The following is a 24,460-nucleotide window of genomic DNA, read 5'->3' on the forward strand; positions in this document are numbered from 1 at the left end:
GGCATCAAGAGCTCGTAGGTTCGATTCCCGGCTCCTGTTTTAGATGTCGAAGTGTCCTTGGGCAAGACACTGAATCCCCAATTCCCCCTGATAGCTGGTAGTAGCCTTGCATGGCTGACGCTGCTATCGGTTAGTTAGTGTGTAAAAGGGAAAAGTGTGAAGCACATTGTAGAGCGCTTTGGGAGGTCTTCATTGACTTGAAAAGCGCTATAGAAATGCAGACCATTCCATTAAAGGTAGTCATTGTCAACATTCGAAGTGAAAACATAAAGAAGGTGAACTTACTTTCAACTTTGGACAAAGTGCATGGGTTGGAGTCAATCAAAGCAAGCTGAAAATGCTAGGATACAACATCAATGCAGAAATTAGGAAAATACTCCAAAAGCGTTTCGCAAATTTCATAGGTGGCCCCCTACCTTTAGGCTCGACTCATAGTCTGTGTTGACTTTGAACATGAGACCCAGTCGGAGATGGATCTCCTTGGCTCGAGAGAATCCTGGATCGATGTACAAAACTTCCTGGAATGCTTTGATCGCCCTTGGTAAAAGTCATGAAAAAGTCTAATTACATTTAAAAAAGTAGAGATGTTTGAACAAGATTCAGAAAACATTACATCCGCTACACAGCATCATCTCCAAACAGAAGAACAGCTTCAGCGACAGACTGCTGTCACAGTCTTGTTCCACGGACAGACTGAGGAGATCATTACTTCCTCATGCCACGAGGCTCTTTAAACCCACATTAAACCCCATCCCCACATTTGCATATTACCCTATTTTTATTACAGTGTGTATTTTCCGTAGCACTATTTAAATACTCTACATCACAGGTGTCAAACAGGCGGCCCGCGGGCCAAATCAGGCCCGCTAAGGGATTGAATCCGGCCCGTGAGACAACACTCGGAGAAGCGCAAGAGAAAAACAAGCTGCAGGTTGAAATATGTCAACTTGATGCTGCCAAAGCCAGGTGCCTCGAACAAAGACACTGTACTTGTATTTATTTATTTCTCTCTCTCTCTCTCTCGTTTTCTTTTCCACCCCTTTTCTCCCACTCTGTCTCTGTCTACTTCACTCTGTGTCTCTCTTTTTCTCTTCTCTGAGTCATTTAACCTCTTTTGATCTAACTTCAATTTTTCCTTTTCCCTCTTTTCTCTTTCTCTCTTCCTACCCTTCGCACTTTCTTTTCCCTTTTCTCTCCTTCTGTCTTTCTATTTCTCTTTGGATTTCTTTCTTCCTCTCCCTTACTTTTCCCCCTCTCACGACTTTTTATCTTTTGTTTCTCACGCTCTCTCCCTCTCTCTCTTTTTCTTTCCCACATTTAACACCACCTCCACAGTTGCATATTACCCTACTTTTATTACAGTGTGTATTTTCCATAGCACTATTTAAATACTCTATATCAACACGTTATATTTGGTATTTTTGTATTCTATATCTTTTATTTTATGATTTTATTTTTCAACACAAGGATACTGCTGGAAGTGAGAATTTCCCTACGGGGATGAATAAAGTATCTATCTCTATCTAAAACAGTAGGGCTGCAACAACTAATCTATGAATTCAACTATTAAAAAAGTAGGCAACTAAATAGGACATCGATTCCTGATTTAAGTCACTAAATATGTTTAATCAATGCAAATCAAACTACACCAGATTCCGTTTCGACGCTGAGAGTTGATGTCCCACTTTGGTCCGGCAGAGTGCACCAGGACCGTTTTTATAAAAAAGTTATCTGACATTTTTATTTTTGAATCTCTTTTTTTCTTGAACATTGCATCATTACAAACAAAATTGGTTTGTAAGTTTCAACATTGCAGCATTTTACAGTTCCATTACAAAACAAAGTGAGCAATTTTCAAGGGAACGGAAAAGGCTGCAAAAGTACTGGGGAAAAAAATGTGGAAAATAAGTAAATAAAATAAATAAAGTTAAAAAAAAAAATAATAATGGCATGTTTAACTCTACATAAAGGACAGATTTCTTGGCATATTAGGTACGAGCAAGTTTTATATTGGGAATTTTAATCTTACTGAAAGATTTAACCCCAAAAAAAAAATTGTTGACAACATTTTAAAAAGGGGTTTAACATTTTGGATATATTTCTTGTGGATAAAGAAAAATGATACACATACAATAAAATGTATAGCTATTTCTTTTTGTTTTGTATAATAAGTATAATCTTTTGAAAAGGTGGGAGGAAAAGAGTATCTCACATATTTGCAGGTGTGTAGCATATATTTGTAAGCATCTTTGTTTCTTGACAATTTAATTGACACATACTTGGATTATTTTTATATTACATAATGTTATGCAGGGATCAGAATTTTCCGCGGATCCGCGGATTTCCGCTGTTTTTGAACCCCAAAGGTCATCCCCGTAAATCGTCTAAATTCGATGAGAAAATATTTTTGGGGGGGTGAGGTATGATACGTGACTGTTTCATCACCCCAAGTTAGCAGTTAGACCATTGGTCGATAGGTTCGCCGATAACCAATCAGCGGAGCTTTTGTTCAGAGCATTGGCTTTCTCAAACATGGCGCTCCTTCCGGTCTTTTCAAACGGTGAAATGAGTGTTTGAAAAAGTAAATATGAAAATACTAAGAAAAGAAGACGAGGCTTTTGTCTCCGAGATTGATAAAGGAATCAAGAATAAATTTAAGTGGTCATGGCTGGAGAAGACTGTCACAGTAAACGTTAAAATCGGCGCAAAGATCGAGGAAGTTACAGAAACTTTGAGCCAGTTCGTCGCAAAGTGTGATGTTCCAGGGAAAACAAAGTGTCTATACTGTGTCGATCTGATCAATTATGGTACGCGAGGTTGTGTGGCACTGATCGATCATGCTAAAATTAACAAGCACAAAGCAAAAATAGCTTGCCGGCGATCAAATGATGCACTCGGATCCGCATTTAAAATCGGCAGCCACCGGTTCAACATTATTGGCCGTTTCAAATCCTTCCACTTCAAATACTAGCAGCAGTCAACCACTGGTTCCCCTGTGTGACAGAAAATCCCAATCTGAGGTATTTATAAATCTATTTATTTATGAAATGATTTTATCTTTTGTGTTTATACAATATTTAGAACAGGATAAACAAAATTTAAAATTTGTTATAAACATGATTAAAATAGATTATTTTGTATCATCATGATCATGTTCAATATTACGAATGCTTTTAATGTCAATATATTATTATTTTTTAAATATATATATATATATATATATATATATAATACATGGTTTCTGTTTTGTTGGATTTAATTCATTCTAGTGCAATTTTCACATAGCAAATAAGATAAATGCTGTTGACTTCAGGGGGGCTGAGCCCCCCACCGGGCTCTGCCCTGGACCCTGGCTATTTCAGCTGAAAATGAAAAGCTCCATTCTGATCCCTGGTTATGATAATATTATTATCATAATATTATGCACTACTCTCCGGTCTCCCGAAGTCCAAAATCAAGAGCCTTCAGCTGGTACAAAATGCTGCAGCGAGGCTTTTAACTAAGACGAGAAAGTTTGATCACATGACCCCGATTTTAGCTATTGGCTCCCTGTTAGCTTAAGATGTGATTTTAAGGTTCTCTTGGTATGATACAAAATCATGCATGGACTTGCTCCCTAATATCTTTCAGATTTAATTTCCCCCTATGTCCCAGTCCGGAGCCTTCGCTCTGATAACGCTGGTCTACTCGTTACACCAAGAGCAAAGAAGAAATCGACAGGTTCAAGAGCGTTCTCTGTCCGGGCCTCGGTGTTGTGCCCTCTGAGATTCGAACCTCAGTGGAAACGGTTAAATCTAAGCTTAAAATACACTTCTTTTCTATAGCATATGAATAACCCATATTTTATGTTGACAATATCTGTGTATTATTCGCCCTCATGTAGGTTTTAGATCAGGGGATGGTGTCATAATAGTCTGTAGTTTGCAATCGTCTGTGGTCTGTGCAGCCCTTTGAGACTTTGTGATTAAGGGCGTCACAAATAAACATGACTTGACTATGCTGTTTTGTGCACTACTTTTCTAGCCGTCTAAAACTTCAATTTTTAAATCAGTGGAAGTCATTAAAAATGTGTTCTTCAGGAATCCCATTCCTTGATTATAAAAATAATCGTGACTCTCAGCCCTACAGACAATCGTCCCATCCGATAATCGGTCGACGTCTCAACCGAAAATGTGAAACACTTGGCCAAAAATGAAAATGCAACATCAAAAAATGACCTATGATAGCAAGAAAAGAGGTATGATATCAAACGAGAAATAACAGCTTGGTATATGACTAGACGCTAGATTATTAAATTCTTATTTTAATCAGCTTAAAAGATACCCAGTTGGCCAATAAAGCGAAAGCGAAACAGGAAAACTGCTCAAAGATCTAAAATGCAAATACAAATTAATCTACTTTAAGTTAAGTGGCCAGTTATGATGACAATTAAATAGCCTGAAATGGCAAAACGGAAAATTCTCTCACTTCTTTTTAAGTACATGTTTTGTGGGCAATTAAGCTTTTAATGCTCAGGGGAGTAAATAGTGAAGAAACAGCAAACTGATTAGTGGTGCAGCAGTTGGAGCTCTCTTAAGCGACAAACAAGTCACTCCCGCAAATTTACCCGCGCAAACATCGATCTATTTGTCTAGATGAAATGGGACACGAAAAGCGGCCATGTCACTCGGGTCAGGGTGACACGACACACTCTTCTGTTCAACAGCAGGGTCCGGCAGCTTTTGCTGGTTTACCCCTGCCGCATCATACAGGTGCCCTGCCCATCCTTTGGAACATGTGTTCTCTCACCTTCCCTTAGATCCACAGTCGCCAATTTAAAGAGGCTGGTGATTTTCACAGGATGTTGACAAGTTAGGCCACGCCCCCACTATGATGCCACGCCGCTTCTATTCTATCTATCTACCTTGGTCATATCCCTCAAGAGGGGTGACCGACAGCAAGACAAACACGTATACAAAAACAGATACAATAAAAAAGAAAAAAGTAGAAAAAAAACACAAAAAATTGATCATGGCCAACCCAAAAGTCCAAACACCCAAACAAGATGGCACCTCGGCACCCAAGTCGGTCACGCTTTTGTCCCTCCAGATTGAACAGGACACGAGAAAGCGGTCATGACACTCGGGTCAGGGTGACACAACACACTCTTTTGTTCGACAGCAGGGCCCGACAGCTTTCGCTGGTTTACCCCTGCCGCATCATACGGGTGCCCTGCCCATCGCTTAGAACACGTCCACACATCCCACTATCCTTTCACAACCCCTTTCCACTCATTCCTATCACCAACAAGAGCTATAGCTTCCACTATATTTAGACCTCTTTCCTGCAGTGCACACGTCAATCGCGGCCTTCCCCTTGGTCTCCTTCAATTGACTTCTGCTCTGTAGATCCTCTTCAACATTCGCTCCTCATCCATCCTCTCCATGTGTCCAAACCAACTGAGTACTCTCTTATCCACATGCTTGCTCAGTTCCACTACTACTCCAGTTCTGTCTCTCACAATTTCATTTCTCAATCCATCCAATCTAGTAACGTACTCCTCAAACACTCAAAAACATTTCATTTCCTTCTCAAACATAATAATAATATTAAATGAAGTCTTCACGGCACATAGCTAAGCGCCAGCCAGTCCATTTCATTCCTGGCAGAGAAAGGGACCGCAAAATTGATAGAGTTTGAACCCTTGAGGGCCAGTGATGTCCAACTCCCTGACGATGCTGTCTTTGTGATATCCAACTGCTGTGTGGAAATGAATAAAGCAGCATCCTCTCATTTCAACATTCGTGTGGTGGAATGTCGGATCGCGACAAAGGTGCTGGCCCAAGCCAAAGGGTTGAAATGGACCGAACAACTCACACACATAAATGATATAAATGATATTGATATGCTAATATGATAATCTTATTGTGTGGACGAAACAAAGTGCACTTCTAGTCATTTTCAGGCACAAAATTTTCTGTCACAGATCCGATGCATACTTAGTAGAAGTAATTTGAGACAAGTTACGCCAGTTGCTTCGTGTCTCAATGAGTTATTGGACGAGCATGAAACATAAATTATGAAATATGAAATAATACTCACCACTGAAAGGCATTGTAGTGAAAGTAGACCATCCCCAGACCATAGAGAAAGGCAGCATTCTGTGTGTGATCAGAACATTTTTATTCAGACACGATAACAAGAATGCAGGTCATCCTCATCATCAACCAAAGTAATATTCTTTGGTAATCGCAGGGCAAATCAAGATTTAGAAGTAAAAATAGATGGTGCTGCAATAGACACTGTATCAGAAATCACGTTTTAGGCGTCATAATAGACAATAAATTAAGCTGGAAAACACACATCAGACATACAAACTAAGGTATCTAAAACCATTTCAATACTGAATAAAGCCAAATTCATTTTAAACTGTAATGCATTGTATTTATTATATTATTCTCGAGTTCTGCCATACTTAACATATTGTGCAAAGGTCTGGGGCAGGGGTCGGGAACCTTTTTGACTCAAAGAGCCATAAAAGCAAAAAATATTAATTTTATTTTGGGAAAGAGCCACACCATATATTATGAGACAAATTTCCTAAATTGCTAAACCCGCGCCCCAGACAAAAGCTTAGTCTTCAGCACATTTATTTTTGATGATTTGATCAAAATGATGAAAAGAGAATAATGCCAGAGCCCCTGTCCCAAAATCAACAAACATACCACTTTAAACTTGTCTCTTACTTGCAATTACTCAAGATCGGTTAAACGCCTTTTGACCCGTTTTTTCATACATATTGGTTTCAAAACCAGATGCAAGCAGTTATTGTGTAAAAACGTCACAACATTCTGCAAATAGGGAGCCTGATGAGCTCACTTTTGGCGCAGACGGCGTAGGGCGAGAGATGGGAGGGAGTGCTTGCACTTTTTGCATAGCTCCACCCATCCCTCCCACTCACCCAATCAAATAACTTTAAATTCTATTCCGGTGTTTTGGCGTATTTACAGTTCTGTGGATTCATCATAAGGTATCTGAACACTGAACACAGATTATATAGTGAACTTTTATATAAAGGATTCTTTAGCGTTGTACAGCCAAAACGAGTTTTTTCCCCCCTTTTTTTTGTGTGACACCTTGACTGTAAATTGTAGTGAAAAATGTGCCCTATATATACTGCAAAGTAATACCATCATATATAGCTTTGGTTTGGCTTTGCGTGTACCAGTCTTAGTGGTCTAGTCGCTTTGGCACTTCAGCAAGGCTTTAATGCTAGGACCTTAGCTTAGCCTGATGCTAGGTCCTTAGCTTGGCCTTTGATTTTTGCATTCCGGAGATGGAATAAGAGCTTGCTCTGTCCACTCCACGCATCGGCCCGGTATTGCAGTACCTCCGGGAACGGTGCATTCGCAATGATCGCAGCAAGGCTTTAGGGCTAGGACTTTAGCTTGGCCTTTTGGCTGAGAGTAAGTGTCCCGGCTCCTAGGCTTTGTAGCGTATTATGAACTGACCGATAACGGATAATGGATAATGAATAACGAAGAGAGCCATAGGTTCCCGACCCCTGGTCTGGGGCAATAATTATACAAGTTCACTCCAGCCCCTTTTTATCTTCCAAAAACGTGCAATTAGAACCATACACAGTGTAGGATATCGGGATCATACTAATATTTCATTCCTGCAGTCCAAATTATTAAAATTGGATGATTTCACTGCACAACTGCTATTTAAGGTCAACAAAAACATAGTGCCAGAAAACATCCAAAAATGATTCACTCGGAAAGAGGGAAATTATAACTTAAGGGGCTGTAGTAAATTCATAATCCCAAAGGTAAGAACCACCAGGAAAAGTATGTGTGTGTCTGTGTGTGGAGTCAAACTTTGGAACAATTTACAAGACGAGATCAAACCATGTCCAACTATTCACGTGTTTAAATCTAATACAAAAAAACAACACTGGCGGAATAGAGATGAAGAAAACGGGATATGAGTGATACGGGAGATTGGAAATACCGCGTTTAAAACTATTTTTAACTTTGTTGTTATTGTTGCTATTATTATACCATAACTGTTATTATTGCTATTGTTGTTATTATCATTGGTCTTGCAGTGATGTTTGGTGACTAGTGGCATTATGACGTTGAGGGATGGGTACTACGTTTTTCTCACGTCGCCATTTTTATCCTCGATTTAAAGGAAACCGCAAGCACACGTGAGAACTCACTCTCCCCGCCCCCATCTCTCCCGCCCCCTTTGCTCCGGCATAATGCGCTCCGTGGCAGTAACACTGATGATAAAATTACGATAAAAGCAGTGGAAAATATGGATAAAGGCAGTTTGAACTCACACTTCATCAGTGTCTGAAACCCGTGAGAAAAAGTTACAGGAAACCAGGGCAGACAACTCTGAAAAATTAGCCTGCCCAGCCATAAAGTTGCCTGCCCCATTTTTCACAACTTGAAACACAATAAGACGACTCATCGCAGTATTAAGGATTGATAATCAGACTATATAACAGAACAACACTTTAAAATTAAGTTTATTATAAATCTACTTCTAACATTCATTGCATGTATATGGCATCGCTGTTTTCCATCTGCCACCAGTATGTACAGAGTATTGCAATTTGCATACTCGGCAGCCAATCAGAAGCCTGCATCGAATAACTTCGTCCTTCCGGACTTTCCCGAGCGTTATAAAGTCGTGCATTTGCATATCATCTTCCAAAGTAGAGAGAGAACACAAGAAAAATGGAGACGTGGTTAGGAATCAAGCCAAAACCTCAGCCCCAGAAGAAAGATCCAAAAGAAGCTAACAAAATTCATGACGCTACAAAACGTAAACGCACATTAAAAGCATCGTGGGCCATTTTTCACAACTTGAAACACACAAAGACGACTAATCGCAGTATTAAGGATCGATAATCAGTATATATATAACAGAACAACACTTTAAAATTAAGTTTATTCTAAATCTACTTATAACATTCATTGCATGTTTTCCATCTGCCATCAGTATGTAACCTGTATTGACTCATTCTCATTCATGCGATGTTTGCGTTGTGTCGTCTGCTACAAGTCACGTGAACTCCTCTTTCCACCATCCTCTAGCGCAGGGGTCGGGAACCTATGGCTCGCGAGCCATATATGGCTCTTTCTATGAGTATCTGTGGCTCAGAGACAAATTTGATTGCATGCAAAAGTTCCCCATTTTGTTCAATACTCGAGTTGTCTATCCTATTTGGGTACACGCAAAGCCTAACTGCTAAATAATGGACTATTACTTCGCAGTATATATAGGGCACGTTTTTCACTACAATTTACAGTCAAGGTGTCACATAAAAAAAAAAAGGGGAAAAAAACTCGTTTTGGCTGTACAACGCTAAAGAATCCTTTATATAAAAGTTCACTATATAATCTGTGTTCAGTGTTCAGATACCTTATGATGAATCCACAGAACTGTAAATACGCCATAACACCGGAAGAGAACTTAGTCATTTGATTGGGTGAGTGGGAGGGATGGGTGGAGCTATGCAAAAATTGCAAGCACTCCCTCCCATCTCTCGTCCTACGCCGTCTGCGCCAAAAGTGAGCTCATCAGGCTCCCTATTTGCAGAATGTTGTGACGTTTTTACACAATAACTGCTTGCATCTTGTTTTGAAACCAATATGTATGAAAAAACGGGTCAAAAGGCGTTTAACCGATCTTGAGTAATTGCAAGTAAGAGACAAGTTTAAAGTGGTATGTTTGTTGATTTTGGGACAGGGGCTCTGGCATTATTCTCTTTTCATAATTTTTATCAAATCATCAAAAATAAATGTGCTGAAGACTAAGCTTTTGTCTGGGGCGCGGGTTTAGCAATTTAGTAAATTTGTCTCATAATATATGGTGTGGCTCTTTCCTAAAATAAAATTAATATTTTTTGCTTTTATGGCTCTTTGAGTCAAAAAGGTTCCCGACCCCTGCTCTAGCGTCATAAATTTTGAGAGCTTCTTTTGAATCTTTCTTCTGGGGCTGAGGATTTGGCTTGATTCCTAACCACTTATCCATCTTTCTACTTTGGAAAATGATATGCAAATGCACGACCTTATAACGTTCGGGAGAGTCCGGAAGAACGAAGTTATTCGATGCAGGCTTCTGATTGGCTGCAGAGTATGCAAACGAACCGAAATTCCGAAATTTCCAAACCGAACGAAGATCTCGAAATCTGAATGAAGCAAACGTTCGTTTTGGGGAAAAAAAAACAAAAAAAAAAAAAAAAAAAAAAAAAAAAAAAAAACGTTTTTTCCCCTTCAAAAAGTTGTTGGGCACCCCAGGCGGAGACGTTTTGTAAGTTGTACACCCGACGTAAAAGATGCACGCCCCTGGCGTCCGGGCAGAAATTATTTCAGACACTGACTTAATAGAGAAAATATGTAATTTTACATTTTGTCAGGAAACCTCAAACGACGCACCCCTCCTTTAGTTTGTTGATACCAGTTGTTTTTATGGAAAGAAATAAAAGTAACAATGGTTTAAAATTGACCACCATATAAACATGAGTGCCAAGGTTTAGATTTCAAATTCATAGTCATTGATAAAAACGTGAAGCTTGTTTGAAACAGGATTAGATGTGGCGCTCAGAGGATAAATATATAATAAAATAAAATCAAATTTAGAAAAAAATATTCCTTTACCTTCCAGTAGTCTGATTGTAAACTGTAGTACCTCTGGTATGCCGATAATGCTGTAAAAAGTAGAAAAAGATGGACGATCACAGTCAACAAGGGACCGAATGACAAAGAAATGGACAAGTACAGATTCCGTACACTTCTTTCATGCCCAAATTCAAGCACTTTTCAAGCACTTTCAAGGCCAAATTTTTTAATTTTCTAGTACCTGCAAGGGAAGAAGTACAGCACGTACAAAAATAATGATAGTTGATATTAGTATGGTTGACTTTGATGACTCAAATAAAGTCAGCATCTCGCTGCTAGCACACACTTTGTTGTATTTTGAGCTGTCACGATCTAGGTTTTACGATCTTTTTGGGCTGCTATAAACTGACATGAATTCTGACGTTCTGCTTTAACAATGCGCGCGCAGCGTGCCTACGTCACATTTGTTTACAAACACGGTAAAGGATCTATAGGTGTCGGGTAATAATTGAGTTCAGTACGCAAGACAAAAAAGAAAGTCCCATATGCATAAAAACAGAAAAATGAGCCAAATGTCTCATTTGGATGATATTGATTGCTCCGAAGCAGAGTGCATTCAATCTAAGAGACTGCTGATCTTTTGCTTCTTGTTCTACTTATTTTAATTTATCTTTTTTGGGTGTTTTTCAGAAGATCTGAGTCTAAATTGGTCAAAATAGAATTGTAAATAGTTAGCGTTTTAGCATTCAGTTATAGCACTGAGGGGTCAATTTTTTTAATTGCATTTTATTGTCTTGCATTTTCATGGATTTTATGTTATTGTTTGACTTTAAATGTGTTCAGTGAGTAAAATTGTTTTTGTTTTGTTTTTTAGATCTGTGAATATTTTCAATTATATTTCATGTGTTACAAAAAACATGGGCAGCACGGCGGTGCAGTAGTTGGTGCATGTGCGGCACAGTTCTGAGGTCATGAGATCGAACCTCCGGTGTTGAGTTTGCATGTTCTCCCCGTGCTTGCGTGAGTTTCCTCCGGGTACTCCCACATTCCAAAAACATGCATGTCAGGTCAATTGGCCGGTCCAAATTGTCCCTAGGTGTGAATGAGCGAGTGAATTGTCTGTCCCTGTGTGCCCTACAACTGGCTGGCAACCAGTTGAGGGAGTCCCCTGCCCACTGCCCGAGGATAGCTGGGATGGGCTCCAGCACCCCCGCAACCCTACTGAGGATAAGCGGTGCAGATAATGGATGGACAAAATACGTAAAATCACTAATTACCTAATGATTTGGGGCTTAATGTTTTGTTATTAATTATAATATAGCATTAAGGAGGTGTTAGTGAGCCAAAACAGCTGTCTCTTCTCAATGAGCCGAGTCAAGAAAGCAGTTTTCTAAATAGAGCTGTCCTCTTGGGTGTGACCAGTTGGGGGCAGTGATGCTTCACATGAAAACTGCATCATGACAAGCCACGAGAGCAGGCGTGTCGCTGTCATTTTTTCACGCACCTTTTAAAAAAACATTCCTGTAATAATTTCTGCCAAGAAACATGGCGATGGCAACAATTTCAAGCATTTACAAGCACCCAAACTTCAAGCATGTTCAAGGATTTCAAGCGCCCGTAGGTACCCTGAAGTAGGAGAGCAGGAATGGAAAGAGGAACTTAAAAGTGCGCACTCACCTTTTGGGTAATTTTCCAAGAGGAGGTTGAAGTGGCCTAGTTGGCAAAACACCTCAGGCTCTACTTTTCCCTCCGCCTTGAGGATGGCTGAATCGTAGCAGCGGACCGCCTGAGAAGAACAGAGTTGCGAGTGAAAAACACGCCCCTGAATCGGAAGCGTAGCCACAAAATATCGTGCCGATTCCTCATTAGATCGTGAAATTGAGCCATAAAATAGGGACAAAGACGCACAGCAGTATGATGACAGAAATACTATCATAAAAAAATACTACCACAAAAACACAGAACCAATACTATTGTAATACTTCAATAATAATTCTATAAAAATACCGGTGCATTAATGCTATGCAAAGAAAATACTACTACAGAAAACATATGACAGGAATACTACAAAAATATTACTACAAAAAAGTACAGACTGAAATACTAAAAAATACTGCAGAAATACTGCTATGAAAATACAATAGAAATACTACCATGGAAATACTACATAAAGACTACAGAAATACTAGAGAAACAAAAATACTACTATGGAATTACTACAAAAATACTACTATTGAAATACTCCAAAAACAACACAGAAACACTACAAAAAAAATACTACAGAAATGCTTCAAAAAGACGACAGAAATGTCACAAAAGACTAATATGGAAACACAATGAAAAATACTACAGAAATGCTGCAGGAATGCTATAAAATACTTCAATGGAAATACTACTAAAATACTACAGAAATGCTACTATGAAAATACAATAGAAATACTACCATGGAAATACTACATAAAGACTACAGAAATACTACAAAAATACTACTATGGAATTACTACAAAAATACTACTATTGAAATACTACAAAAATGATATAGAAATACTACAAAAAAACACTACAGAAATGCTACAAAAAGACGACAGAAATGTTACAAAAGACTAATATGGAAACACGATAAAAAATACTACAGAAATGCTGCAGGAATGCTATAAAAATACTTCAATGGAAATACTACTAAAATACAACAGAAATGCTACAAAAATACTACAAACATACTACAGATATGGCACAAAATTACTACTATGGTAATACTACAGAAATGCTACAAAAATACTACAGAAATGCTACTATGGAAATACTACTAATATACTACTGAAATGCTACAGAAATGCCGCAAAAATACTGCTATGATTTAAGAGAAAGCGAGAGGAAGACGAAGAAAGAGAGAGAAAGATAAAGAGAACAAGGGAGATGGAGTAAGGAGTGAGAGAGAGAGAGAAAGGAAAGAGAAAGAAAACAGGGAATAGAGTGCATAATATAGAAAAAAAGTGAAAAGTGAAAGGGAGACAGTCGAAGAGATATAGAAAAATAGTGAGTGCAAAAAAGAAAGGGAAAGCGAGAGAGTGAAAGAGAAGATAAGAAAGAAAGGGAAAAAAAGAGAGAAAGAAAAAAGAAGATAGACAGACTGAAATAATAAAGAGAGACAGAGAGAAAGAAAAGGGGAGAGGTATAGAGAGAGCATAATATATAAAAAAGAGGGGGAAAAGAAACAAAGAAAAATTAGAAGTGAAAGCGAGAGAGTCAAAGAGTGAGTGTGAAAAAGAAAGGGAAAGCGAGAGAGTGAAAGAAAAGGTAAGAAAGAGAAAAAAAGGAGATCGAAGGACTGAAATAATAAAAAAAAGAGAAAGAGACAGAGAGAGAGAGATACCGAAAGAGATAGAGCTTTAGTTTCTTTACAAGTCCTGTCTGGCTTTGGCGACACCTGGTGGACATATTTAAGACCGCAGCTCATTTTTCTCTCTCGCTTCTCTCAGTGATGTCTGGTGGGCCGGATCAAAACCCTAGGCGGGCCTGATCTGGCCCACGGGCTGGACGTTGGACACCTGTGATTTAAAGAGTGGTCTATCGTGTCAGACTGCCGTGAAACGTGGCAATGGCAACAACTCCAAGCATTTTCAGAATCTTCACCCAAAATGCAAGCATTTTCCTGAATTTGAAAACATGAAAATCCAAGCGTTCAAGAATTTCCGGTACAAACCCTTACAGTTGAACATAATCCCCCTGGCCCATCTGGTAGGACTTGGAATCTTATACAACATAGCTCTTAGGGTTATTGGGACACACAAACCCCTACACCACAACTCTGAGACAGCTCTTTTACTCATCTGTTGTATGTCTAGCAGTTGTAGTATTTTAATCATAGTTATTACCGTAGTTTCCGCACTATAAGGCGCACCTAAAAGTCTTCATTTTTTTCAAAAGCTGACCATGCGCCTTATAATACAGTGCGCCTTATATATGGCTCAATTTTAAGTCGCAAGGTCTCGCAACTTACTCAACAGCCGCCGACTCGATTTTACCCCTAACGTGGAGTAGTCCGCGGTGTATGCTGGGATTTATATACCGGCGTTTCATTGGCTAACCAATGTGTCAATCATCATTTGAATCGATCACTATTGGCTGAAGTTATTCGGAGCCTCGGATTGGCTAGATGGCCAACACAAACCCTGCAATCGGCCGAGTTTAGCAATGGCGTAGCAAGTCCGCGGTGTATGCTGGGATTTATATACCGGTGTTTCATTGGCTAACCAATGTGTCAATCATCCGTTAAATCGATCGCTATTGGCTGAAGTTATTCGGAGCCTCGGATTGGCTGGATGGCCAAAACAAACCCTGCAATCGGCCGAAAAAGATGACTGAATGGCAAGCTTGCTAAAGTACGCCATAAAGAAACATGTTTCATTAGTCTGTATTTGTAAATATTCTACTCTCCTGGATTTACTTCACCCACGGTTGTAAGAAGACCATGACTGCGTATCATTATTGAACGTGAGAACTTAGGTGAGCTATGCGGCTTTATATTTTCCCGGTTTGTTGTTTTAGAACGATCTTGATGTTGCTGTGATGAGTTGGGTGAATTAAACTCAATTCCAAGTGTTTATTGTCATATGCACAGTAAAGTTGCGAGCGAAAAAGAAAATAGAAACTAAGGAATGGTTGGCGTTTCTTGAATCCCAAGACTTTAACCTTCCGAATGATATTTGAAATGATGCATTTGAGTGACATCGTACGGACACCGCATCCGCACGTGTTCTCGACACGTATTTGCGTCTTTGCAAGCTTTGGGAATGTTAAGGGGGTAAGAAGTTGGACTGAACTATCTGACTGTTTTGTCGACGTTCCCATTGTAGCGCCTTATAATCCGGTGCGTCTTATGTATGTCAAAAATAGGACCAAAAACTATTTTTTCGGGGTGCGCCCTATAACCCGGTGCGCCCTATAGTGCGGAAAATACGGTAATTTCATATCCATCACAATCAAACAATGACAAACACAACATAAAATGTCAACTAGATATACTATATATAGAAGTGCTGCAAAGCAGGATGAGGGGAAACGGGGATTATATACAGTGGCTTGCGAAACTATTTGGCCCCCTTGAACTTTGTGACCCTTTGCCACATTTCAAACTCCAAAGATGAAGATATTAAAAAATGTATTTTTTGTGAAGCATCAACAATAAGTGGGACACGATCACAAAGTGGAACACACTTTATTGGATATTTTCACAAAAAGTGGGTGTGCAAAACGATTCAGCCCCATTGAGTTAATATTTTGTAGCGCCACCTTTTGGAGTATGCTTCTATCAGTTTTGCACATGGAGAAACTGATATTTTGGCCCATTTCTCCTTGCAAAACAGCTCGATCGTTTAGATCACAGGTGTCAAACAGGCGGCCCGCGGGCCAGATCAGGCCCGCTAAGGGATTGAATCCGGCCCGCGAGACAACACTCAGAGAAGCGCAAGAGAAAAACAAGCTGCAGGTTGAAATATGTCAACCTAATGTTGCCAAAGAAAGGTGCCTCGAACAAAGAAACTGTACTTTTATTTCTTTCTCTCTCTCTGTCTGTCTTTTCCACCCCTTTTCTTCCACTCTCTGCCTCTTCCACTCTCTGTGTCTCTCTTTTTCTCTTCCCTTGTTGCTCTTTGTCTCTTTCTCTCTGTGTGTCTTTTTAACTTCTTTTGCTCCAACTTCCTTTTTTCCTTCTCTCTTCCTACCCTTCACGCTTTCTTTTCTCTTTTCTCTCCTTCTGTCTTTCTATTTCTCTTTGGATTTCTTTCTTCCTCTCGCTTTCTTTTCCCCCTCTTACGACTTCTCTTTTCCTCTCTTTTGTTTCTCACGCCCTCTCCCTCTCTCTTTATCCCGGCCTCTCTCTTTTTTTTGGGTTGACTTTGAATATTACAAACTGGCAATACCGTAGTAACATCTTAAATTGTTCAGTCTTTCTCATATAATTTTGAGACCCTGGCGGGTAGACGGTTTGGGGGTATTTTCCCCTGAAAGATAATTGTGTACATTTCAAATTCATTCGCATCAAAGAGCAAAATCAAGTAGGTACATCTATGATCAATGTGTGCCCTTCTATTCTAAGCATTATAAGTGACGAATTTATTGTCATTGTACTATGCGAAACGCTCAGCGAAATTCACATTTGTCTCTGAAATTGTGACCAAAAACAAATAGTGTGATAACGGGTTAAAATTGGCCGCCTTTTCGTATGTCATCCAACATCAAAGTTTAAACTGAGAAAAAGGAAGACATGATTTTATACTAATATCTAATAAAAAATTAGGAGTGCGCGTTATACAAGAGTGCGTGTTATACACCATTAACTACGGTATATTTAAAAATTCTGTCCTCTTTTTTTCTTTTTTTTAAATAATACAAGTTTATGAGACTCTGGTGGGGCCAATGAAACCCTGATGGCCCGCCAGAATGTTCCTATGTTATAATAAATGCTGTTGTTATTTTAGAAACATGTTTAGAAAAATGTCACTCAAATTCTTGCGCCTTAACTCTGAAATGACTGAAATGCTAGTTATTGGTCCATCTAAATACCGTGAGTTGTACTCAAAAATTGCTCTGAACATTGCAAATGTAATATCACCCAGAGTGACTCAGTCAAAAATTTAGATGTCCTATTTGACCCAGAACTGTCCTTTCAAAAACACTTGAAGAATATTAGTAGAACAGCTTTATTCCATCTTTGCAACATTGCTAAAATTCGCCCCATGCTGTCCCAGTCGGACGCGGAGATTATAATTCACGCGTTTGTGACCTCCCGCCTCGATAACTGAAATGCCCTACTCTCCGGTCCCCCGAACTTCAAAATCAAGAGCCTTCAGCTGGTACAAAATGCTGCAGCGAGGCTTTTAACTAAGACAAGAAAGTCTGATCACATGACCCCGATTTGGGCTAACCTGCATTGGCTCCCTGTTAGCTTAAGATGTGATTTTAAGGTTCTGTTGCTAGTATACAAACTCATACATGGACTTGCTCCCTCATATCTTTCAGATTTAATCTCCCCCTATTTTCCGGTCCGGAGCTTTCGCTCTGAAAACGCTGGTCTATTAGTGATTCCAAGAGCCAAGAAGAAATCCGCAGGTTCAAGAGCATTCTCCATCCGGGCCCCGGTGCTCTGGAATGCTCTTACCCCTGAGATTGGATCTGCAACCTCAGTGGAAATGTTTAAATCTAAGCTTAAAACACACTTCTATTCTATAGCATGTGAATAACCTATATTTTATGCTGACAATATCTGTGTATTATTTGCCCTCATGTAGGTTTTAGATCAGGACAGGATGGTGTCATAACAGTCTGTGGTCTGTGCAGCTTTTTAAGACTCTTTGTGATTAAGGGTGTCACAAATATACATGACTTGACTAGATACGTATATCAAAATGGTAGCGTTTTCTAGTCTATCAGTAACAAAAAGTAGCTATCGGATTGAAAAAGGTTGACGACCCACGATCTAGAATGTGAGTCGTAGCAGGAATCCACAGGTAAGAAAAAACCATTGAATTTGCACGTCTCACATCACAGAATCTGTTTGGAACATGCCGGTCACAAAAAGATAATTTAGTACAAGCTTGAGCATTCATCGAAAAAGCTGTTAGGTTACATCCCCTGACAAATGGTAAATGGACTGTTTTTGTATAGCGCCTTGAATCGTTCATTGAAGACCACCAAAGCTCTTCACAATGTACTAAGCATTTTACTCATTCAAACACAAGTCTGTTGCTTACAGCAGTGTCTGAAATAACGTCTGCCCGGGCGTGCATTTTTACGTCGGGCGTACAACTTACAAAACATCTCTTTTTCAAATCAAACGTTTGCTTTATTCAGATTTCAAAATCTTAGTCCGGTTTAAAAATTTTAGTTCGTTTGTCATTTTGCATACTCGGCAGCCAATCAAAAGCCTGCATCGAATTACTTCATGCTTCCGGACTCTCCAGAGCATTATAGGTAATTTGCCTATGATTTTCCAAAGTAGATGCACAGAGAACAAAAGAAACATTGATAAGTGGTTAGGAATCAAGCCAAAACCTCAACCCCAGAAGATTCAAAAGAAGCTAACAAAATTGATGACGCAACAAAACGTAAACATACATTAAAAGCAAAAACTGAAAATGAATTCCAAACCTCCAAAATGTCTCTTTAACAATCCTGTCAAATTAGCCTCAAATCCCAATATAAGACAATTGAATGCTCTTCTTAGAGAATATGGACGCTTTTGGTTTCTTTCGAAAAGGAACACTCCAAACGTTCTGTCCCCACTGCAAGTGCTACTAACATTAAATCATCGAAATTGGAACATATACAGAAATGGGTTTTTTTTCTCGCCTGAATTTGATTTCAGTCAAATGCCTGCGAATGAGTGTATCTTAGCTGGAAAACAGCAGTGTCTGGAAAAAATGTCTGCCCGGACGCCCAGGGCGTGCATTTTTTACGTCGACGTACAACTTAAAAAACGTCTCCGCCCAGGTGGCCGCCAACTTTTTCAAGAAAGAAAGAAAAAAAATCTTTTTTTATTTTTTTCAAATCAAAGGTTTGCTTTGTCCCAATTTTGAAATCTTCGTTCGGTTTGGAAATTTCAAAATTTCGGTTCATTTGGCAAATTGCATACTCTGCAGCCAATCAGAAGCCTGCATCGAATAACTTCCTGACTTTCCCGAGCCTTATAAGGTCGTGCATTTGCATATATTTTCCAAATTAGACGCACAGAGAACACAAGAGAAATGGAAAAATGGTTAGGAATCAAGCCAAAACCTCAGCCCCAGAAGAAAGATTCAAAAGAAGCTAACAAAATGTATGACGCTACAAAACGTAAACGTACATTAAAAGCATCGTGGAAAGAGGAGTGGTATATGGGGCAGGCAACTTTATGGCTGGGCAGGCAACTTTTCAGAGTTATCTGCCCGGGTGTCCGCTAACTTTTTCTCATGAGTTTCAGACACTGCTCTGTGCTGCAACTTAGGGAGTTAGCCACTCCTAATGTCCTACACCACCTAGCGAGGTGATTCGTGTGTAGCACTTTGCAAATGAGCATCACACTTGTGTAATCTTTTGTACTTTATGATCATGGGTGTGTGTTTCAGGGGCTGGGAACCAATAGCTCAAGAAGCCAGGCATGGCTCTTTTCACAAGTACATTCGACTCGGAGACAAAATGTTACCGGTGCATATTGACCCTGCAGCATTCTGATTCCAATCAACACAAACTCGAGATTGATAAACACATAACTGTTAAAAAGCAATACCTTTTTGGTCCAGTATATAAAGAGCACGGTCTTAACTACAGTTTACAGTCAAGGTGTCACATCAACAGACCCCGTTTTGGCTGTACATTGCTAAAGAATCCTGTTTGTGGAAGCTAAATAAACAATCCATGCTTCACTATTGAGACACGTTATAATCAATCACTCAGAAAAATCAAATTGCCCAAAAACGCTAGCGAAGCATACCGAACAATTTCATTGGGTGAGCAGTAAGGATGGGCGGAGCTATGCACACACAGCACGCTCCAGTCTCTCTCACACATGCCCAGTCGGCTGAAATACATCATACATAACATCAACTTCCATTTGCAGTTTTTTGTGACAATTTTACAAAAGAACTCCGTTTGCACCTTCTTTTAAAACCATTATTCACGAAAAGAATGATGGTCAATATGAGTTAATGATCTTTAGTAACTGTGGGAGGGAGACAAGTTTAAAGTGGAATATTTGTTGATATGGGACACGGGCGTTATTATTATTTCATGAATGTTAAATAAATCTGTTCAATTCCCACAGTGAAATAAAATGCACTGAAAAATCAACTTTTAGCGTGAGAGCAGGTTTGGTGGTTTTGCTCAATTTTGTCTTAAAATACTTGGTATGGCTCTTTCTCAAAACCCCCCAAAAACACAAAAAACAAAAACAAATCTACATAGTTTGCTGCTATGGCTGGTAGCTACTACTTTTGCGACTACCACGTTTCCGACCCCTGGTGCAGTGTTCTGGTTTGCCCGCTACCCTGCGCCCTAGACGCGTCATTTTTGCTGGGGACGCATAGTCTCGAATCAACGTGCGTTCCCCGGGACACAACTTTTTTGACACAGCCGGCATTTCCGAGGAGGTAAGGATAGTGAACCTTTTAATGGAGATTTAGCGAAGCTGATCAGAAACAGAGGACCAGTATTTAGACAGTTATGTTTGATATGGCAGCATAGATCGAAAGCGGCACAGTGGTTAGCGCGTGTGCGGCACAGTATTCAGGTCATGAGATCAAACCTCCTGTGTGGAGTTTGCATGTTCTCCCCGTGCTTGCGTGGGTTTCCTCCGGGCACTCCGGTTTCCTTCCACATTCCAAAAACATGCATGTCAGGCTAATTGGCCGGTCCCAATTGTCCCTAGGTGTGAATGAGCGAGTGAATAGTCTGTCTGTGTGTGCCCAGGGACTGGCTGGCAACTAGTTCAGTCCCCAACCCACTGCCAGAAGACTGCTCGGATGGGCTCCAGCACCCCCGCGACCCTACTGAGGATAAGCAGTGCAGACAATGGTTGGAAGGATGGATGTTTGATATGGATTTCTAGTAAAAATATAAGTGCCAAACTGTTTTGCACGACCTCTTTTTTAAATGTAGTTTCATCTGTGCGTTTTACTTTGTAATCACTACTTAAACAAAACCCAGTTTTGCTTCTGTCGTCCTTTTAAATATGCACACTCCTATGCTTGTCTGTGTAGTCGTAAGGCTGTTACACCTATCATGCGGTGCGCCATGTGTAGTGTTTAATACAGAAATAAGACCAACTACACAGTGCACCCTAGGTATGTGAAAATACGGCAAAGGAAATGAAATAAAAAATGTATTCTTTGCACATTTGCACACACAAGAATATTACTAGAACAGCTTTTTTCCATCTTCGCAACATTGCTAAAATACGCCCTATGCTGTCTCAGCCGGATGCAGAGATTATAATTCACGCGTTTGTGACCTCCCGTCTCGATGACTGTAATGCACTACTCTCCGGTCCCCCGAAGTCCAAAATCAAGAGCCTTCAGCTGGTACAAAATGTTGCAGCGAGGCTTTCAACTAAGACAAGAAGGTTTGATCACATGACCCTGATTTTAGCTAACCCGCATTGGCTCCCTGTTAGCTTAAGATGTGATTTTAAGGTTCTGTTTTTAGTACACAAAATCTTGCATGGACTTGCTCCCTCATAACTTTCAGATTTCATTCCCCCTATGTTCCGGTCCGGAGCCTTTGCTCTGAAAACGCTGGTCTACTAGTGATCCCATGAGCCAAGAAGAGATCTGCAGGTTTGAGAGCATTCTCCATTCCAGCCCCGGTGCTGTGGAACGCTCTTCCCCCTGAGATTGGATCTGCAACCTCAGTGGAACTGTTTAAATCTAGGCTTAAAACACACTTCTATTCTATAGCAAATGAATAACCTATATTTTATGTTGACAATATCTATGTATCTGTGTATTTGCCCTCATGTAGGTTTTAGATCAGGGGATGTTGTCATAATAGTCTGTAATGATAGTTTGCAATAGTCTTTGATCCGTGCAGCCCTTTGAGACTCTTTGTGATTAAGGTCTATACAAATAAAAATGACTTTACATAAGTAATTGTACATAGTTTTCAATTCTACGTGTGCCCTAAATGGGACATCTTTTCATGACACTCTGTGTAATGCCTTCTATTCTATTATAATAAACACGTTTTCCACGTTATATCAAGAGTGTTATTACAACACTGAGTCAGATAATTCTTTGACGATATTAGAAGAAAACGAAAAAAAGAGGAAGGCCGCGATTGACGTGGATGGATGGTGTTATGAGTGCACTGCAGGAAAGAGGTATGAATCTAATGGAAGCTAGAGCTCTTGTTGGTGATAGGAATTAGTGGAGAGGTGATGTAAAATGAAAGTGGGATGTTTGGACGCATTCTAAGGGATGGGCAGGGCATCTGTATGATGCGGCAGGGGTAAACCAGTGAAAGCTGTCGAACAGAAGAGTGTGTTGTGTCACCCTGAGCCGAGTGGCCGCTTTCTGGTGTCCCGTTTCATCTGGAGGGACGAAAGCATGACCGGCTTAGGTGCCGAAGTGCCTAACTTGTTTGGGTGTTTGGGCAATTGGGTTGGCCATGGCCCCAAAAATTTTGTGTGTGTTATTTTTTTTGCTATTTTTTCTTTGTTATTGTATGTGTTTGTCTTGCTGCCGGTCACCCCCTTAAGGGATATGACCAAGGTAGATAGATAGATTTATTTTTCTGCATTTATAAAGCGCTTTTCAAGTCAATGACTTTACAATGTGCTCCACATTTCCCAATAGCGGCCTTGCAGCCATGTAAGGCGCTAACCTGCTTATTAGGGGGTGTTAGGGGTTCAGTGTCTTACCCAAGGACACTTCGACATGTAACACGGACGAGCCGGGATTCGAACTGGGATCCGTTGATCCCAAGACGAGCGCCCTACCTCCTGAGCTACTGCCGCCACATAGATAGGTTTTAGATCAGGGGATGTTGTCATAACAGTCTGTATAGTTTGCAATAGTCTTTGATCCCTGCAGCTCTTTGAGACTCTTTGTGATTAAGGTCCATACAAATAAACATGACTTGACATAAGTAATTGTACATAGTTTTCAATTCTACGTGCGCCCTAAATGGGACATCTTAGAATTTCATGACACTCTGTGTAATGCCTTCCATTCTATTATAATAAACACGTTTTCCACGTAATATCCAGAGTGTTATGATGAATCTTTGACGATATTAGAAGAAAACGTCAGCCACAGCAGGTCCACCTTTGACACGCCGAGCACAACGGCCGATATTCGGCTGCAACAAAGCATGAGACGACCCGAGATTTAAACAAACACCGAAAATATTATATTAATACCAACAAGATGGCGCTGGGAGATTTATTTTTAAATTCACAACCGAAATGCAAAGAGACGCAGGTGCAGGGTCGCTGAGCACCGGATGAGAGCGGCTAACTACGAAGCTAGCATGCTAACAAACAGGCTAAGTGGCCTCGGTCGACTCTACAAGAGGGCCGCTCGCGAGCAGGTTAGCTTTTAGAGGGGAGGACGTCTCCACAATGTGTTATTTTTTCCTTTAAACCCCTAATGTGGAAAGCATTTTGAGTTACAATGCGCGTTTTGGGTCACAAACACTCGAAATGTGTTACCTTCATCAACAACGCCTTCGTTCTGGCGCCATCTTCATGAAGCTTCTGAAATCCAAACAGTGAGCTGCAAAAAGACAACATAGGGGGGATAGGTGTCCGTTAAGGGGAGTGAAGTACAGGCCCTCCCCGGGACTTCGACACCCTACGAGTTCCCAATCCTCACCTGTCAATCCTGGCTAAAGCGTCTCTCTCCTGCGCTGTCAGTGTCGGAAAGTCCTCCTCGGTTTCGCTGGCTTTTCCCGCCGCCATTTTCTTTTCCTCATCACCACCATCAGAAGAGCCGAGACTCCGAGCGGCAGCGCAGGCAGCGACGGCGACAGACACACTGCACGATTGCATGGGAAAATCCCAACGTAGAGTCGATCGTTTTACTCCACCGATTTAGAAGAAAAATGCAAGCGAAGAAAAGCCGACGATGAAAAAGTTTTTGGCCCTTGAAAATGATGCTTTTCGATGGAGTAAATCCTTTCCGGGGGGGGACAGCGGCGCTGCGCGAGCGGTCTCCGAGCGTCACATTTTTTTCTTCCCAAAGCGAGAACATAAAAATGTAACTACTTAAAGACATAAACTCAAGCTGTAAGTATTCTTCAATTAAACGCGTTTCTCCCGTGAAGATAAAGTTGTTTTAATTGTGTCACCCAAGCGAACCCACGCGCCGTTT

The 24,460-nt window shown here is 40.3% G+C and overlaps 1 protein-coding gene and 1 pseudogene across 2 annotated transcripts in view; one reads left to right on the forward strand and one right to left on the reverse strand.

Annotated features, from left to right (window-relative positions):
- Window positions 1-24,460, reverse strand: part of LOC148368374 (lysine-specific demethylase 6A-like) — a 92,799-nt gene extending 68,339 nt beyond the window's left edge. The window contains exons 1-7 of one of the 2 annotated variants that reach the window (XM_088330400.1): window positions 23,963-24,460; window positions 23,800-23,863; window positions 12,294-12,402; window positions 10,656-10,705; window positions 6,082-6,140; window positions 417-537; window positions 286-340 (exon numbers count right to left, since the gene is read on the reverse strand). In XM_088330400.1, coding sequence (XP_088186526.1) covers window positions 286-340; window positions 417-537; window positions 6,082-6,140; window positions 10,656-10,705; window positions 12,294-12,402; window positions 23,800-23,863; window positions 23,963-24,138 — 634 coding nt within the window. In that variant the 5' untranslated portion in view covers window positions 24,139-24,460. The remainder of the gene's footprint in view (window positions 1-285; window positions 341-416; window positions 538-6,081; window positions 6,141-10,655; window positions 10,706-12,293; window positions 12,403-23,799; window positions 23,864-23,962) is intronic. The other variant, XM_088330401.1, reaches the window with a different exon arrangement.
- LOC148368375 (U2 spliceosomal RNA) lies at window positions 7,245-7,391 on the forward strand (annotated as a pseudogene).

Source organism: Urocampus carinirostris, chromosome 3, assembly GCF_059441175.1.
Source record: "Urocampus carinirostris isolate Australia breed hairy pipefish chromosome 3, RoL_Ucar_1.0, whole genome shotgun sequence".
Lineage (NCBI taxonomy): Eukaryota > Metazoa > Chordata > Actinopteri > Syngnathiformes > Syngnathidae > Urocampus > Urocampus carinirostris.